Raw genomic sequence first — 17,069 nt, 5'->3', positions numbered from 1 at the left:
GAAATACCCCACAAATGAAAACAGCCCATAAACACAATTATATACAAATTTACAAAATAAATTGTTTCTTCCAAACAGCATCTTCTGTTAGCCCCTTGCTTCATAGTGCGTATCTGTTACTGTTCCAGTAGCAAATTTCATTCCATTATTTATTCAGTAAGAATACTCGACCTTCTGCCCAGAATTAAAGTTTAGTCTCTGTTCTGCCCTGTGTCAGAGGAATAATCCTTCTAGACTAAAATAATCTTTATCTTTGTCTCGATCCAGAATTCCTCTTTCTGAAGGAACTGGATTTCCTCACATTAAAGACTAACCTTGTATTTAATTTTGCTTTTGTGGTGAGGCAAGAAGGATATACAAGCTGGTTTTGCTGAGTCACTATCACTTCACAAAGTTAACTACTTTATCTTTTAAATAAAACCGTAAAGAAACTCTCTTCCCTTTCTGAACTCCTGCTCAGTACATCTACTCCTGATTGAAATTTTTCTAGTGCATTTACTTTAAATTTACTTTCTTGAAAATTAATCAGAAAATATTTTAAGACAGACTTTAGTAATCGATCTATTTTTTTTATTTTTTAAATTAATTACTGGTGATATATATGTATGGGAAAGATACAATAAAATTACAAATGAATAACACTAAACATTAAGTTATTATGAACTGTTTCAAGAATAGTTACACAAATTAAAATATTCACATAACGGTCATTGGGTCTTTTGTTTGTACAATATATACCATATTTCTAACTGTTATGCTGTATTTATAATTTCCATAGGTAACTAAAAAACACATTTCCCTAAACTATTTTAAATTAAGTTATTTAATTACTTTATTTATATTTATATATATATATGATGGACTCTCTTATCGATTTTGACGTATGAAGTTCCACCACAACTAAGTTGTTCGGAAATCCATACAGATGACTTGTTTATAGTGGTGAAGGCTTTGTTTAGAACCAACCACACATTTTGGTATTACTGCTAACCTTTGTCGGTGCAGATGTCAGCCACAGGACAGAGTATACAGTAGACTGTAGGTTTGCAGAGTTTCCTTCTCCTAGATGCGTGTCTTAATGAAGACTGAGGGTGCATCTCATCCAGTGAATTAATGCACCCTCAGATACCAACCTGGAAATTTCTATGACTGCGCGGTACATGCAGCGCCTAACCTTCCCAAATGGTCACCCATGTGGTACTGGCCAGGCTCAACGTTGCTTAACTTCAGTGATCTGGCAAGAACCGGTGTGTCAACATGATTGTGCCATATTTCAGTTGAAATAAAAAGTCTGTCAAATTAGCTGTTATGTGCAGATCATCATATAATGATTAGATCACTCTGACAGACGTTAAAAAGCATTTAAAAAATAAAGGTTTAAATTTCAACAATAATTTCTCACGGTTAACGGTAGCTGAATGGATTAGGTCCTTGCTAATGAAGCCAGAGATGGCTTCTGTTGCCGGGTTCGAATCTACACTGCACTGATGATTCCCGAAAGGATGAAACACTAGTGTTTGCAGGTATTTGATATCATTTGAGCTATCATACATAAAAGGTTCAAAATTAAGCGACTTCACGCTAAAAATGTACGCAAGATCAATATTGTTATTTTCAATTTTGACCCCTTAGCAGCTATCTTTATGGACTAAAAATGAAATTGAAAATGTTTTTCAAGGTCCAAGTTTCAAGTATGTAGACAAAATATTCAGCAAGGTGTTTGATAGAGAAGTTTCACACACACATATATATACACACACACACACACATATATATATACACACACACACACATATATATACACATATATATACACACACACATACACATATACACACACACATATATATACACATACACATATATATACACACACATATATACACACACACATATACACACACATATATATATATTGTTAATTTTTTTAAACGATAATACAATTAACTTATCGTTTTCACCTTTAAGATCGAGTTTCTTAGGAAATCGCCCATATTTTAGTTGGACGTAAACAAATAATATTTTTATTTATTTATTTATTATATTTTTAAAAACAGTTAAAAACATGCATGTCCATAGATTACTGTTTAAAAAAAAAAATGTATATATATATGAGAGAGAGAGAAGGCGGGGGGAGATAGATAGGTATATATAAAAACATGTCAGTGTGCTAGAACGTTTCCATCCTAAATTCTATGCAATTATGCATGATGTAGAAACTATGGATAAACAGAATTAAGAATAATAGTGAATAATAAGAAACCATAACAAGTGAATAAGTAATTAAGTATCATTTTTAAAGGAATATGTAAATTAGTTAATTTTCATGTAGTCGCTCGCTGACTCATGACTGAGTATATTAAGCTTGTTTTAATAATTTTTAAATAGAAAAAGTAGGTTTTTAGTATCAATGTCGGAGCGAGAAAAAAAAATCCTCAACTTTATATATATATATATATATATATATATATATATACATATATATATATATATATATACATATATATATATAGGTGAGTGTAGAAATTATAAAATTTCTCATTAAAAATTCAAATTGAATTATTGATTAAAATAAGAGGATAAAGGAAATATTTTTTTAATTCAATTAGTATCTTATAATAGAGAAAAATAAAAGCAGATTATACATTAATAATAATAATAATTATTATTATTATTATTACTACTATTATCATTATTATAATATATATTCATTTTACTTCATATATATTAATTGTAAAGAGACCTTTCTTTACCAACCTGATAAGGAAGGCCTTTCATTGAAGATATGAAAAATCTGAATGCGTATGAACGAATTGTTTGGTGGACATTCTTTGGTTGTTGTCTTTTAACGTGTGGTGCCAGGGACTTTTTGACGAAAAGCATTCCTTCTTAAAATTGACAAGTAGTGCAATGATGTATTGAATTCACAATAAATGCAAGCAAAACGTTCTACCAGTTGGGTTACTGAATTAATAAAAAGAAAACTCGAGCCAACAGTTTTCAATTAACTAACTACGTTAGATTATGTGCAAGTTTATTTTTAGTTTAAACAAAATAATCAGAGGCCTTAGCAACCAATCAAATAAGAGAATATCATTCTAGCAATAAAGTTAGGACTTGAATAATAATTATTTCTTACAGTATTTTTCCAAACATTTTTTTTTAGGAAACACCTGAACTCAGTACCCCCGCCACGAATCTAGGATATGAGCCTCCCCCCCCCCCCAACTCAACTCTTCCTAAACCAACAGTTATTTTTTTTTATTTTTAATTTACCAAAAATCAGAGAAATGTCCAATTTTAATGAAATGGCTGATATAGAAAAAATATTTCCGTCCAAATTCCCAAGTTCGACAAGATACGCCTGAAGAAGGTCGGAGGTTACACCAACCGAAATGTGAAAATCACACATGATGAGACAAGATGAGAGCAGTAGTCCAATGAATCCAAATAATATGAATAACCAATCCTCATCTCAAAAATTCAGAAACGTTTAATGAAATTGTCAGCATTTATTCAATCGATGGAGTTTGCAGATTTAACATCACAGTGATTCTCAAAAAAGTGCAAGTTTGATGGAATTTGACTAAAGATCAGGTTAATGGTTAGAATTCCATTTTTTACAAATTTATATATTACGTTTCCAAATTTTTTAGATGAGGATTGGTTATTTGCATTATTTGGAATCTTCAGACTACTGTTCTCATCTTGAGTGTCATTCGCACGTTTTGGTCGATGTAACATGCAAGCTTCTTCAGGTGCATCTTGCTGAACTCAGGAATGTTTAAAATTAAGTTTTACACAAAAGAAAAAAAAGTAAAAGAATTGTTCTGCAATCGGAAATTAGGCTTAAAAGTACAAATCAATTTCATCATAAAATTCAGTTTTATCATATGAAATAAAACAAGATGAATCAAGTGTCATTTCGATAGTCCTTTTAGTCACCATCAGGACAATTTTTGTTTTAATATTTATTTTCAAATATGAAAATATTTTTTTTAGAGAAAGATTAACTGTAGGCTATTATCTTCCAAACAGAATAAGATTTTAAAACGATAGTCAGATATGATAAATCTGTTAAAAAATACATGGTTCAAGTCACACCCACTTTTCCATGTTCCTACCACCAGCCATTTATGGGATACATTATCGGGGCATTTCGTACAGATAAATTCCTTCCATAGAAGATGTCATGTTACAACCCATTTGTTTACATTAGAACAAAAAAAAAAAATGCTAGTGTACTTACTGATCCGCAATATTTTTTAAATAATATTTTCAAGTTTCATTAATGTTTATATCTGTTTTTATTAAATTATAAGGTTAAAGTATAGAATAGGGACAAAACACCCTCCCCCTCCCCATGTCAAGAAAGACCCTAAAAAAATTCTAGTCTGAAATTAATTATAGTCATTTATTTATCAAGCTAATTTCTTTAATCTGAATGCTTTTCCATCAAGCTATCGATTTTCACAGCAAATCTTGAAGTTTAGCCATGGGGTCTCTCATCTTGACAAATGCATCAAGTTGGCAAGCTCAGTAGCTATAGGAATCAGGGAGAACAGTACACAAATAGCCCTCTTCCGGGCTATCTACCAAACTATTAATGTGATACAAATCTTCTTTTTAAGAACAACCCACAAACTACCAGAATACGATACACATTTCATTCTTTGCTGCCTGCTTCCTGGGACTCTTTTCACAGGATGTCACTCCAGTTTCTGCAGCTTACAGCAATATATATAGTTCATGCCTGTAATTTACAGTGACTCCAGAGACATCAGCTCACTCCTGCAGCTTCCAGCAACTCCTGCAGTCTCTAGCTCCCTGCTCCAGTGCCCGTCGACGTCCAACTCCCTGCTCCAGTGCCCGTCGACGTCCAGCTCCCTGCTCCAGTGCCCGTCGACGTCCAGCTCCCTGCTCCAGTGCCCGTCGACGTCCAGTTCCCTGATCCAGTGCCCATCGACGTCCAGATCCCTGATCCAGTGCCCGTCAACGTCCAGCTACCTGCTCCAGTGCCCGTCGACGTCCAGCTACCTGCTCCAGTGCCCGTCGACATCCAGCTACCTGCTCCAGTGCCTGTCGACGTCCAACTACTCGCTCCAGTGCCCGTCGATGTCCAGCTACTCGCTCCAGTGCCCGTCGACATCCAGCTAACAGCTCCAGTGCGCGTCAACATCCAGCTAACAGCTCCAGTGCCCGTCAACATCCAACCACCACTTCAGTACCTCATCGACATCTGACTACTTGTTTCCAACATCAGCTCCAGTCTAAACGACCCGGACCAACCTGAGGCATGTTATCCTACCTCAGTGACACATGAATTTAAACCTGGTGAGACACCTGTTCTCACTCCAAATGGTCGCAATTCATTTTTTCTTCATAAATAAAACATGATTCTACCATCTTTAATTGATCATGTGTTCGTCATCTCTTTGCTATTGTTATTACTTCTTTGCCTTGTGTTTACGTTTTTAGTTGTAAAGTCGATCAGTACCTTCACCTTTTGACCCCCATACAACAAAGGCTTTTTATATGTGCAAAAACTTATGCAATCTTCTCCAGAAGGTAAAATAGCTGCATGCAAAAATGCAAGGTTCATCTATATTTAAATAGTAAAGAATAAGTAATATAAAAATAGTAAAGAATAAGTAATATAAAAATAGTAAAGAATAAGTAATGTAAAAATAATAAAGAATAAGTAATGTAAAAATAATAAAGAATAAGTAATATACAAATAATAAAGAATAAGTAATATACAAATAATAAAGAATAAGTAATATAAAAATAATAAAGAATAAGTAATATAAAAATAATAAAGAATAAGTAATGTAAAAATAGTAAAGAATAAGTAATATAAAAATAATAAAGAATAAGTAATATAAAAATAGTAAAGAATAAGTAATGTAAAAATAGTAAAGAATAAGTAATATAAAAATAATAAAGAATAAGTAATATAAAAAATAATTAAGAATAAGTAATATAAAAATAGTAAAGAATAAGTAATATAAAAATAGTAAAGAATAAGTAATATAAAAATAGTAAAGAATAAGTAATGTAAAAATAGTAAAGAATAAGTAATGTAAAAATAAAGAATAAGTAATATAAAAATAATTAAGAATAAGTAATATAAAAATAATTAAGAATAAGTAATATAAAAATAATAAAGAATAATTAATATAAAAATAATAAAGAATAAGTAATATAAAAATAATAAAGAATAAGGAATATAAAAATAATAAAGAATAAGGAATATAAAAATAAAAACAGAATACGTAATATAAAAATAATAAAGAATAAGTAATAAAAAATTAGTAAAGAATAAGTAATATAAAAATAATAAAGAATAAGTAATATAAAATAATAAAGATTAAGTAATATAAAAATAATAAAGAATAAGTAATATAAAAATAATAAAGAATAAGTAATATAAAAATAGTAAAGAATAAGTAATATAAAAATAGTAAAGAATAAGTAATATAAAAATAGTAAAGAATAAGTAATATAAAAATAGTAAAGAATAAGTAATATAAAAATAGTAAAGAATAAGTAATATAAAAATAATAAAGAATAAGTAATATACAAATAATAAAGTGTACGTAATATAAAAATAGTAAAGAATAAGTAATATAAAAATAGAAAAGAATAAGTAATATAAAAATAGTAAAGAATAAGTAATATAAAAATAGTAAAGAATAAGTAATGTAAAAATAGAAAAGAATAAGTAATATAAAAATAATAAAGAATACGTAATATAAAAATAATAAAGAATAAGTAATAAAAAATTAGTAAAGAATAAGTAATATAAAAATAATAAAGAATAAGTAATATAAAAATAATAAAGAATAAGTAATATAAAAATAATAAAGAATAAGTAATATAAAAATAGTAAAGAATAAGTAATATAAAAATAGTAAAGAATAAGTAATATAAAAATAGAAAAGAATAAGTAATATAAAAATAGTAAAGAATAAGTAATATAAAAATAGTAAAGAATAAGTAATATAAAAATAGTAAAGAATAAGTAATATAAAAATAGAAAAGAATAAGTAATATAAAAATAGAAAAGAATAAGTAATATAAAAATAATAAAGAACAAGTAATATAAAAATAATAAAGAATACGTAATATAAAAATGGTAAAGAATAAGTAATATAAAAATAATAAAGAATAAGTAATATAAAAATAGTAAAGAATAAGTAATATATAAATAGTAAAGAATAAGTAATATAAAAATAGAAAAGAATAAGTAATATAAAAATAGTAAAGAATAAGTAATATAAAAATAGTAAAGAATAAGTAATATAAAAATAGAAAAGAATAAGTAATATAAAAATAGAAAAGAATAAGTAATATAAAAATAGAAAAGAATAAGTAATATAAAAATAGAAAAGAATAAGTAATATAAAAATAGAAAAGAATAAGTAATATAAAAATAGTAAAGAATAAGTAATATAAAAATAGAAAAGAATAAGTAATATAAAAATAGTAAAGAATAAGTAATATAAAAATAGAAAAGAATAAGTAATATATAAATAGTAAAGAATAAGTAATATAAAAATAGTAAAGATTAAGTAATATAAAAATAGAAAAGAATAAGTAATATATAAATAGTAAAGAATAAGTAATATAAAAATAGAAAAGAATAAGTAATATAAAAATAGTAAAGAATAAGTAATATAAAAATAGAAAAGAATAAGTAATATATAAATAGTAAAGAATAAGTAATATAAAAATAGTAAAGAATAAGTAATATAAAAATAGAAAAGAATAAGTAATATATAAATAGAAAAGAATAAGTAATATAAAAATAGTAAAGAATAAGTAATATAAAAATAGTAAAGAATAAGTAATATAAAAATAATAAAGAATAAGTAATATAAAAATAGAAAAGAATAAGTAATATAAAAATACAAATAAATGTAATGAATAAGCAATATTGTGAAATATAAGACATGTAAAGGTAATACACTTGTGTGACAGCATGTGTGGGCCCCCGACAGACCACCGACCACCAACGTGGATTTTTCATTTAACTTCTCATTACCAGATCGTCATTTTCTCGCTGGCAACTATCAATGGGAACACATATGGGTCCACAAGCATAGAAATAATAAAACAAACGGGAAAAACAATGGCAATACTTCACATATATTTGATGGTCCGGGCTTGTGAGTGTGTGTCTCCTAATTTCGATGTCACGTTCGCCTCTAAAAACTGTCCATCCGTCATTAACGGCTCCCGATCTCAACTCCCCATGCACCACAAACAGCTGCTAGCTGTCAACTGTCCCTCCGTCGCTATCTCAAATCCCCCACCCCGGCTACCAAGAAGCTGCCCTTCCCTCTCTAAGCGTCTCATTGATACCCCCCGTAAAGTGTCATTGGTTCTCTTGCATTGTTCCGTAGGTTTCTATAGTCATTGTCAAATCTAAAGGCTCAATCCAAAAATACCTGCAGATTTCTTTGTTACTTCCTCTTTCTTCGTTTATTCTATGCCATTTTCTATCTCTTTGTCTATTGCCCCCCACCTTCCTCTCAGCACTTAGTGACCATAGGTCATCTTCATAGTATCACACTTGAACTTTCTATTTGATTGAAAAATTGTCATGTAATTGCACGTTTTTTTTATTTGTATCATCTGTAATCAGAGACTTGGTAAAAGCTGAAACTGCTTGGGTATTCTCTGCTTGTAATCAGTACTAATTACATCATAACTGTAAATCTATGATAGTCTATTCGGAATTAGTACTAAATTATTAGTTAACCACCATAAAAAGTTAGAATGGTTGGAAAATGGGATCATTTAAAGAAACGGCGCTTGTCTAGAACCACCCCAACCCTACTACCCACACATAAAGTTTCTTAAATTTTCCATTAAGTTTGCATTGTACTTTCTTCATAACAAAAAATAGTTCTGTTTCAGTGTTTTCAGAAAAGAAGAAACAGAACAAAAGTTTTGTTCATTTCTACAGTTTATGTAACCTGCCCATAATATTTCGTCAATAATGTAGGATTTTGCATAAGTACCATAATTTGAATTATTTGGAGTTATCTGCCTTGTTACTTCAATATATTTTGAAGATGGTGTCACTAGACCGTTGCTCATTGTTTAACCATAAAATTTGATTTTCTGGACAAGCACCTAAGAAACTGATTCCCCATTCTAAATTCTAAAATAATTGCTTTTTTGATGTTGTTCTTTCCACCAGCCAGATGTTGGAGTTTGTTCACATGTCATCACCTAAAAAGGTAAAATCTTATCTTTAAGAGGAGTAACTGGGGGTGTTAATCTACAAATTTACCAAAATAGTTAATAAATGGTTTCAGTCAATGTTGGTACTAATTGACTGTTCGGCGACAGCTATGCTATTTCTGGTCTATTCTGTAAACCGTAACCAGAAACCACTCGGGCTAATATAGACCACCAATTAAAACAAAAATGCTTTTATTCAATGTGTCCTGTCTTCGGATGGGACGGCTTTTGAGGAAAGAATGCATTCAGTCGTCATCGGTTTTCCAAGCTTGAATCTCGTTTTTGTTTCCTCTTTTCTGCAAGTTTTTCTTTTTAAGCCTTTCTGTTAATTTTCTTTTTTTATTTTGCCCATTTGGAGTAAACATTGCTTTGAAAGTAAGAAAAATTGGGGTTACAATCTTCACTCTTTTTATACCGTAACCTCCCTTTGAGACTTTGGAGAGTCACATGACCTCGTCATAGCCTCGTTTTCATATATTTTCTTTTATCGCTGAATTTGAACCGAGAAGACTGCCTTTTCTTTCCACTCCAGCAAGGCGGCTCCCTATGCAGCCATGAGGTATGTTAATGTATTCTTCTCCACTTATTTCTTAACTTGAAAATTCTTCGACGCTATGGAGTTATCGGTAGATCAGAGTAGGGTCAGGTGTAATAAATTGCAAAATATTCCTGAATCATGACTAACTCTGTCAGGAGTCAAATAATTAAAGGTAGCCATGGCAAGAAAAAAATCTTAATAGCATCAAATTCATAAGAACTTCTCGAATGCCCCGCTCCAGAAAAAAGTAATGCTTTTAAGTAACCTGTAACCAACATATGCAAATTACTTCCTTCTGGTATGAGACATAAAAATATGGTCTGGACAGTTACTTGGCTTAGTCTGCAAAAAAGGAAAATGACCCTGTTCTGACCACTACACACCCAGAAACGACACACTCCCAAGAACAAGAACAACAACAAAAAAAAAAGAGAAAAATAAGGAAACCATTAATTTAAATTTACACCGTAATCCTGGTAGGGGGGGGGGACAAACAGGTGATAGGCCTTGCCATAAACTGCTTGACGGCAACAGTGGTTCAGGTTATCCTCATTCTGTCCCCTAGGTAAAACTCCACTGTCAAATGTAGTTTGAGGTCTTACCCAGGACCAACAAGTTCATACAGGAAGTAAGTTGAGCCTACCTCAATGCCTTTTTTGAGATGCATATCCAGGACAATACCACTTCTGCCTCTCAGGTAGAGGCTCAGTCATACACATACATTCAAAGTGGTACCACTCATTGTAGAGGTCACAACCAATCATATCTAGATTTCCCTAAGGAGAGTTGCATGCTGGGCAGAGCCAAATTTCATCCTCATCTCTAGTAGATTACTATAATCAGCAAGATTCTCAGAAGAAATGGGGCAAACCCTTTCAGTCTCACTATTAAGGTTAGGTGTGATGGACAATTCCAAAAGATAAAGATGTTTCAGTGAATGAACTCATACAGGACCATCAACCTGTTTGATGTGAGCGGATCTGACAACACCATCATCCCCCTTAAACAATTCCACTAAAGTTCCCAGTATCTAAAAAGGTCTGTTTAAGAGAACTCTTCGCAATAACTACATTATTAACCTAAAGCCGATTTCTAAATGGCACTTGGGAGCGTCCAAGAGACCTTTTTCTAAGACTCAGGAGATATTATTGATATCAGACCTTTTGAAACTCTTTCAACCAAACGTTTCTTGGCTCCATGGATTCAATTAATCTTCTCCTGCTTGGAAGACCAGAAGATGATGGATCACCCTCTAAGTGCAATTGTAATCCGGGGTTTTTATTGGATCTCATGAACATATTAAGAGTAATAACCTCCAATTCTGTTTGTTGCTTCACGGTAAGTCAAGGGACGATTGTTTATTGTTCTCTCGATATCAGATATGATAGTCAGAAGAGTAAAGTAGCTCACACTGCCTCTGCCAACAATCTTGTAGAGGCAAGTCTTTATTGTCTGGATGTGTTTCTCCCAAGCTCCTCCAAACCAGGGAGAAAAGAGTGGAATGTTCTTGAGTTTGAGATAACCAAATTTCTCTTGATATTTCATAGTATACAAAAAGACGACTGAACAATTTGCCACTGCCCAGGAATGTCTTAGCATTGTTGCAATACAAGACGGAAGGAACCCCAAAGAGGTTTGTAAATCGAACCAATGCCTGAAAGGAGGACAAAATGCTCATATCTACTTCCATATGTATTGCTTGGACACTTAGGCATGTAAAGAGGAGTAAATAAATCTTTTTCTGTGAGGTTCCTCCTTTAATCCAGAAGTGTCCGGTGAAGTCCATACCTGTGTTCTTAAAAGGAACCTCAAATTCCGCACGCAGGTTGGGAGGCAGTACTGGTCTGACATTAAATCTTCTGCATAAGGTACAGGATGCCAAGATTTCCGAAGAATAAATGCTGAGAAGGAAAACACAATGTATTATTGTTGCTTTCATAATTGTTCATCGTTTGTTTTTTTTATTTACTTTTGTTTTTCCTTTCAATATTTTACAAAAGTTTAAATTAAATTGAGACAAAAAGAATCTCGAATGAAAGGTATTCTGCATTTTCAGAAATTCTACAATTATAAGCAAGTCCCTGTTACGAGGGAGCATTTTTATAAAATAATAATAAAAAAAAATCAATAAAACAATTTAAAATGTGTTCTAAAGTATTCTAGGCAGTTCTAATAATCAAATCCCAAACGTTTTTATTCACGAAATAGTTTAAAAGCCAGAGTATATTCATAGAAATTTTAGAATGATCTAGAAGGTCCTAGAGGGTTTTAAAATAATCTACAATGGGTTGTAGTGCCATATAAATAGAGGTAGAAAAGGAAGCAGATCAGTTATCAGCTCAAAACTGATAAGGTAACTCTGGTACTGATTCGTGGATAAGTCCAGCCGAAAGAATCCAAAACAAAAAAAAAAAGGAAAATACATTCCCTCAACTCATGGAAAGTCTGCAGAAAATGCCTTCTGGACCAGTAGTAAATAGATTTTTGAAATTTTCTCATTAACTAAACATTTAAAAGAAAAACAAAAAAGGAATCTCATTGTCATTGGATTTCGTTATTAATAGAGTGAATAGTCACTCGAAGTCTTGCCTGCTGGCCGTTCTTAATTTTTACTACCCTTCCTTCTCACTCGTAACCTTCACTTCCTCATCCTGTTTTTTTTACCTGAGTTTCACCAAGGCATCATTATATTTTTAGCTTTGATAGTAGTAATTCTAAACAACTGTATCTTTTGTTAACAAACATTTTTATTGTTTTTGTTTATTTTGTTATTGTTGTAAATATTTGTGTACAACCTTTTCGTTTATTTTGTTATTGTTGTAAATATTTGTGTACAACCTTTTCGTTTATTTTGTTATTGTTGTAAATATTTGTGTACAACCTTTTCGTTTATTTTGTTGTTGTTGTAAATATTTGTGTACAACCTTTTCGTTTATTTTGTTGTTGTTGTAAATATTTGTGTACGACCTTTTCGTTTATTTTGTTTTTGTTGTAAATATTTGTGTACAACCTTTTCGTTTATTTTGTTATTGTTGTAAATATTTGTGTACAACCTTTTCGTTTATTTTGTTATTGTTGTAAATATTTGTGTACAACTTTTTCGTTTATTTTGTTATTGTTGTAAATATTTGTGTACAACCTTTTCGTTTATTTTGTTATTGTTGTAAATATTTGTGTACAACCTTTTCGTTTATTTTGTTATTGTTGTAAATATTTGTGTACAACCTTTTCGTTTATTTTGTTATTGTTGTAAATATTTGTGTACAACCTTTTCGTTTATTTTGTTATTGTTGTAAATATTTGTGTACAACCTTTTCGTTTATTTTGTTATTGTTGTAAATATTTGTGTACAACCTTTTCGTTTATTTTGTTATTGTTGTAAATATTTGTGTACAACCTTTTCGTTTATTTTGTTATTGTTGTAAATATTTGTGTACAACCTTTTCGTTTATTTTGTTATTGTTGTAAATATTTGTGTACAACCTTTTCGTTTATTTTGTTATTGTTGTAAATATTTGTGTACAACCTTTTCGTTTATTTTGTTATTGTTGTAAATATTTGTGTACAACCTTTTCGTTTATTTTGTTATTGTTGTAAATAAGGGAAAATATCATTTTCCTAAAATCATATTTCATGTCGGTTATATTTTTAATTGTTACCTCTTAAACATAACAGCCCCTCATTGGCTGATTTGGCCACCCACTGGCTTTGTTTAGACCAATCAAATTGGTCGATGTTTTAACCACCAGCGATGAGCTAGGTGGGGCTTGAATACCTTTTTCTCTTTACAGGTAGTTCCAAATAGGTAGCTGAACTAGAAGGATGGAACTCGACTCTTTCAGGATATGAGGCATTTGGATGCCTCTTTTTGTCTCTTTGAGACTTTATTTTAAAACCTAAATAATTAAGCTAAGTTATTATTATATACGTCTCCCAGAGACTTTTTTAAGGTCAGAATTATCGACCTGTCATTAATGACTTTTCCTTCAAATGGACATTAATTATGAACTTCCGTAATGTCCACTCAAGTCGAGAATTGAATCTTTTCATCAGAAAGCATCATACCAACCCCCTTCAAATAGCTGTAATTAATCCTATCTTCAAACAGTGCTGTAACCAGATACCAGTTCTTGATAAAAATAAAAGAACTATTACCTTTCGAGTTTGCTACCAGCTCTATTCTGAGACAAATCAGGCATTTCCTTTTTTGCAACGAAGAACAAATAAAATTTGTGTCAAATTTTAGAGGTATGCTTTATTGTAATCATTATGTTACTTTTTTGCCACTGTCTTGGATCAAAAACAAGCGACATAAAATATCTTACAGCATTTATGAACCCACAATTCGGTAATCTCCAAAAATACCGTTAGGGCTTACAACATGGCCGCCAGAAGAGTCAACAAAAAACTGCGAATAAAATATATAAAACTCGTAATTTCTGTTTTTAAAGTGGGTTGTCAATTTTCTTTATGAAATATACTTCCAAAATAAACTATTAAAGTCGTTTAAAACATAATAGAAGTATTATTTTTTATTTTTAAAAAACAATGTTTACAAAATGTCTACGAACGTGAACAACAACTTGATTTTGCGGCCATTTTTGGCGGTGCCTATTTTTATAACATTCATTTGGGTAAATGTTTACTTTTACTACAACAGAACACCGACCAATAAAATTTGTTTTTGCTTTTTTTTTTTTTTTTTTTTGCGGGTTTTCGGGGTCGCTAACAACGAATCTGACATTCAAACCCGTCGCAAATTTACCGTTTGCATGGTATTAACCCCTGAACCCTCGCACTATTTTGTGCCAACTCACCGCCATCATTTATGCTATTCTTAACCCCCCCCCCCCATGTAAACAGAATTTTTGTGAAAAATTAAACAGTTTTTCTGCTCGGTGTTGTATGTCAGCGCGTATCTTACGGAAAAACGGTAAATTAAACTGCAGAAGCACCTCTTAAAACCAAATTTTATTAGTCGGTGTTCTGTTGTAGTTAAAGTAAACATTTACCTTTATTTGTTATATATTTGATTTTTGACAACTTTTTCGAATTTATGTGTATAGTAATACAAACCCGGCTATTTTAATAAATGCCTATCACAATGCAATAAACAAAGGATGCCGTAAAAATTGAATTAACTAGGGAAATCTTATCTAAAACAAAAAATAGCACGATCCGTATTCTGCATCAATAACAAAAAGAAGTATTGTTCAACAAGTTCGTTTTGTAACAAGTTGTAACTTGCGAGAAATTAAAAACTTTTCTCGTGGTTGACAAACGAAACACAGTTTACAACGGAACTTTCCGTAAAATGATAAATTTACTTACATTTAAACCTTCCACGGATTTAATTGTAATTTGAAACGTGGTGGAAAGCTCAGGAGCGACGGACGTTCTTTCTAATGGGGGTAATAACACCCATTTAGGTTCCCACACAGGTTCACATGTCGCCATATTTTTGTCACGTGATGTAAACTATTCCTCGACTTCCGGTTCCGTTTTGTTGCTACCATGGCAGCCGGCGGTACAGGCGTTGCTCAGTTAGTAAAGTCGTTCTAACTTCGAAAAATGTACAGTAACACGCAGAGAACCAAAAGTTCAATTAGAGATCGAGTGTTTAAATTCCCTGACACTCGATTTATTATCATTTGTGATGTCGGGTTTGTATTACTGTACACATTGATTCGAAAAAGTGGTCAAAAAATAAAATATACAACAAAGAAATATTAACAGCAGCTATAAAAGTTACTTTGCAACCTACCTGAATCATTTATTAGTGTTTTTAAGTAGTTTTAAATGCTCTTTAGGGTTTGTATTACTGTACACATAGATTCGAAAAAGTTGTCAAAAAACAAATATATAACAAATAAATGTTATCAAAAGCCAGATAAATTACTTTTCTATCAAACTGGATATAATTTTCGTGTTTTTATTCAATTTAACATGTTTATTCAGCTCGAAAAGCATACAGTGTTTACCGATGTATTGGAAAATTCAAAATGGCGGCCGACTCTCTCTTTAACACGGTCAGTTCGGGAAAAGGTGTTATAAATAATAAACTAGACAAAATACTATTAAAAACCACCGAATATATGTCAAGTTATGTCACGGTAACATATATTGAGCGATTTTCTAACAGTATTTTGTCTAGTTTATTATTTATTACACCTTTTTCCAAACTGACCGTGTTAAAGAGAGAGTCGGCCGCCATTTTGAATTTTCCAATACATCGGTAAACACTGTATGCTTTTCGAGCTGAATAAACATGTTAAATTGAATAAAAACACGGAAATCATATCCAGTTTGGTAGAAAAGTAACTTATCTTGCCTTTGATAACATTTATTTGTTATATATTTGTTTTTTGACAACTTTTTCGAATCTATGTGTACAGTAATACAAACCCAGTTTGACTCATGACCTACATCTCAAAATTTCAAGTGTTTAGACCAAAAATTGGCGGAGGAGTTTGGTAGAGTCTGCAAATATCAGCTCTTTCAACTTTGACCTCTTGGCAGCTAAATTTTCGCCCACCAGACTGATTAAAAGGCTTGCTGCATGTCTTTTTTGTTTTGTTTTTTTTTTTTTTACAGGGTAATCACCACTTATCAAGGACCGGAAGCCACTCAGGGATAAGGGTTATTGCATGTACAGTACGTTAGTGTGGGGATTTAATAAAAGTGTCTACTTAAGGGGGCGGTTCATCAGGAATTTGTTAACGTTGGACTTGAAGACATCCAGGTTGTAGTCAGGTGGGAAGCAGGCAGACGGAACAGAGTTCCACAGGTGTGCAGTTCTAAGAAAGAAGCTTTGTTCATGGAATCTACGTTTTGATTTAGGCACAGATAAAGAGGGGAAAATTTTTGACAATGGTTTCAGCAAGACGGGTGTTTTTCATAAAAGATTGGTGAGGGGGGACTAGAGATTGGAGGTCAGACGAGCACCTGCCATGGAAATAATGATAAAACAAAGATAGGCTCGCAACGTCTCTTCTGTGGGAAAGAGGTTGCAGGGAAGAGAAAAGGGCATCCCCCACTAAGCCATGAAGTCTATTTCGTACTCTGTCAAGGCAAGATAGGCTGTTTTTAGCAGTTCCTGCCCAGATATGGCAACAGTATTCCATCCTTGGGCGTACTTGGCTTTTGTCTGAATACTCTTAATGTAAACTTTCACATGTTTAAACCCAAAATTGGCTTAATAGTTTGCTAGAGACTGCAAAGGTCAAATCTTTGGACCCCTTGGTAGCTAAATTTTCAGCCAAAAACCGATTAAAAA

General features: G+C 31.6%; 1 protein-coding gene across 3 annotated transcripts in view; it reads right to left on the bottom strand.

Annotated features, from left to right (window-relative positions):
- The window catches only part of LOC145269308 (nephrocystin-4-like), a 380,704-nt gene extending 365,435 nt beyond the window's left edge, over window positions 1–15,269 (bottom strand). For 2 of the 3 annotated variants that reach the window (XM_080125012.1, XM_080125026.1), the window contains exon 1: window positions 15,125–15,269. In XM_080125012.1, the coding sequence (XP_079981138.1) occupies window positions 15,125–15,250 (126 nt within the window). In that variant the 5' untranslated portion in view covers window positions 15,251–15,269. Of the gene's footprint in view, window positions 1–2,757; window positions 3,002–15,124 lie in introns of those variants that run through there. The other variant, XM_080125018.1, reaches the window with a different exon arrangement.
- Window positions 15,270–17,069: the final 1,800 nt, after the last annotated feature.

Source organism: Euprymna scolopes, chromosome 4 (genome assembly GCF_053919585.1).
Source record: "Euprymna scolopes isolate OS-2025 chromosome 4, ASM5391958v1, whole genome shotgun sequence".
In the NCBI taxonomy this organism is placed as follows: Eukaryota; Metazoa; Mollusca; class Cephalopoda; order Sepiida; family Sepiolidae; genus Euprymna; species Euprymna scolopes.
Note: the sequence above shows the minus strand (reverse complement) of the source record. Positions and strands in the feature narration are given on the sequence as shown.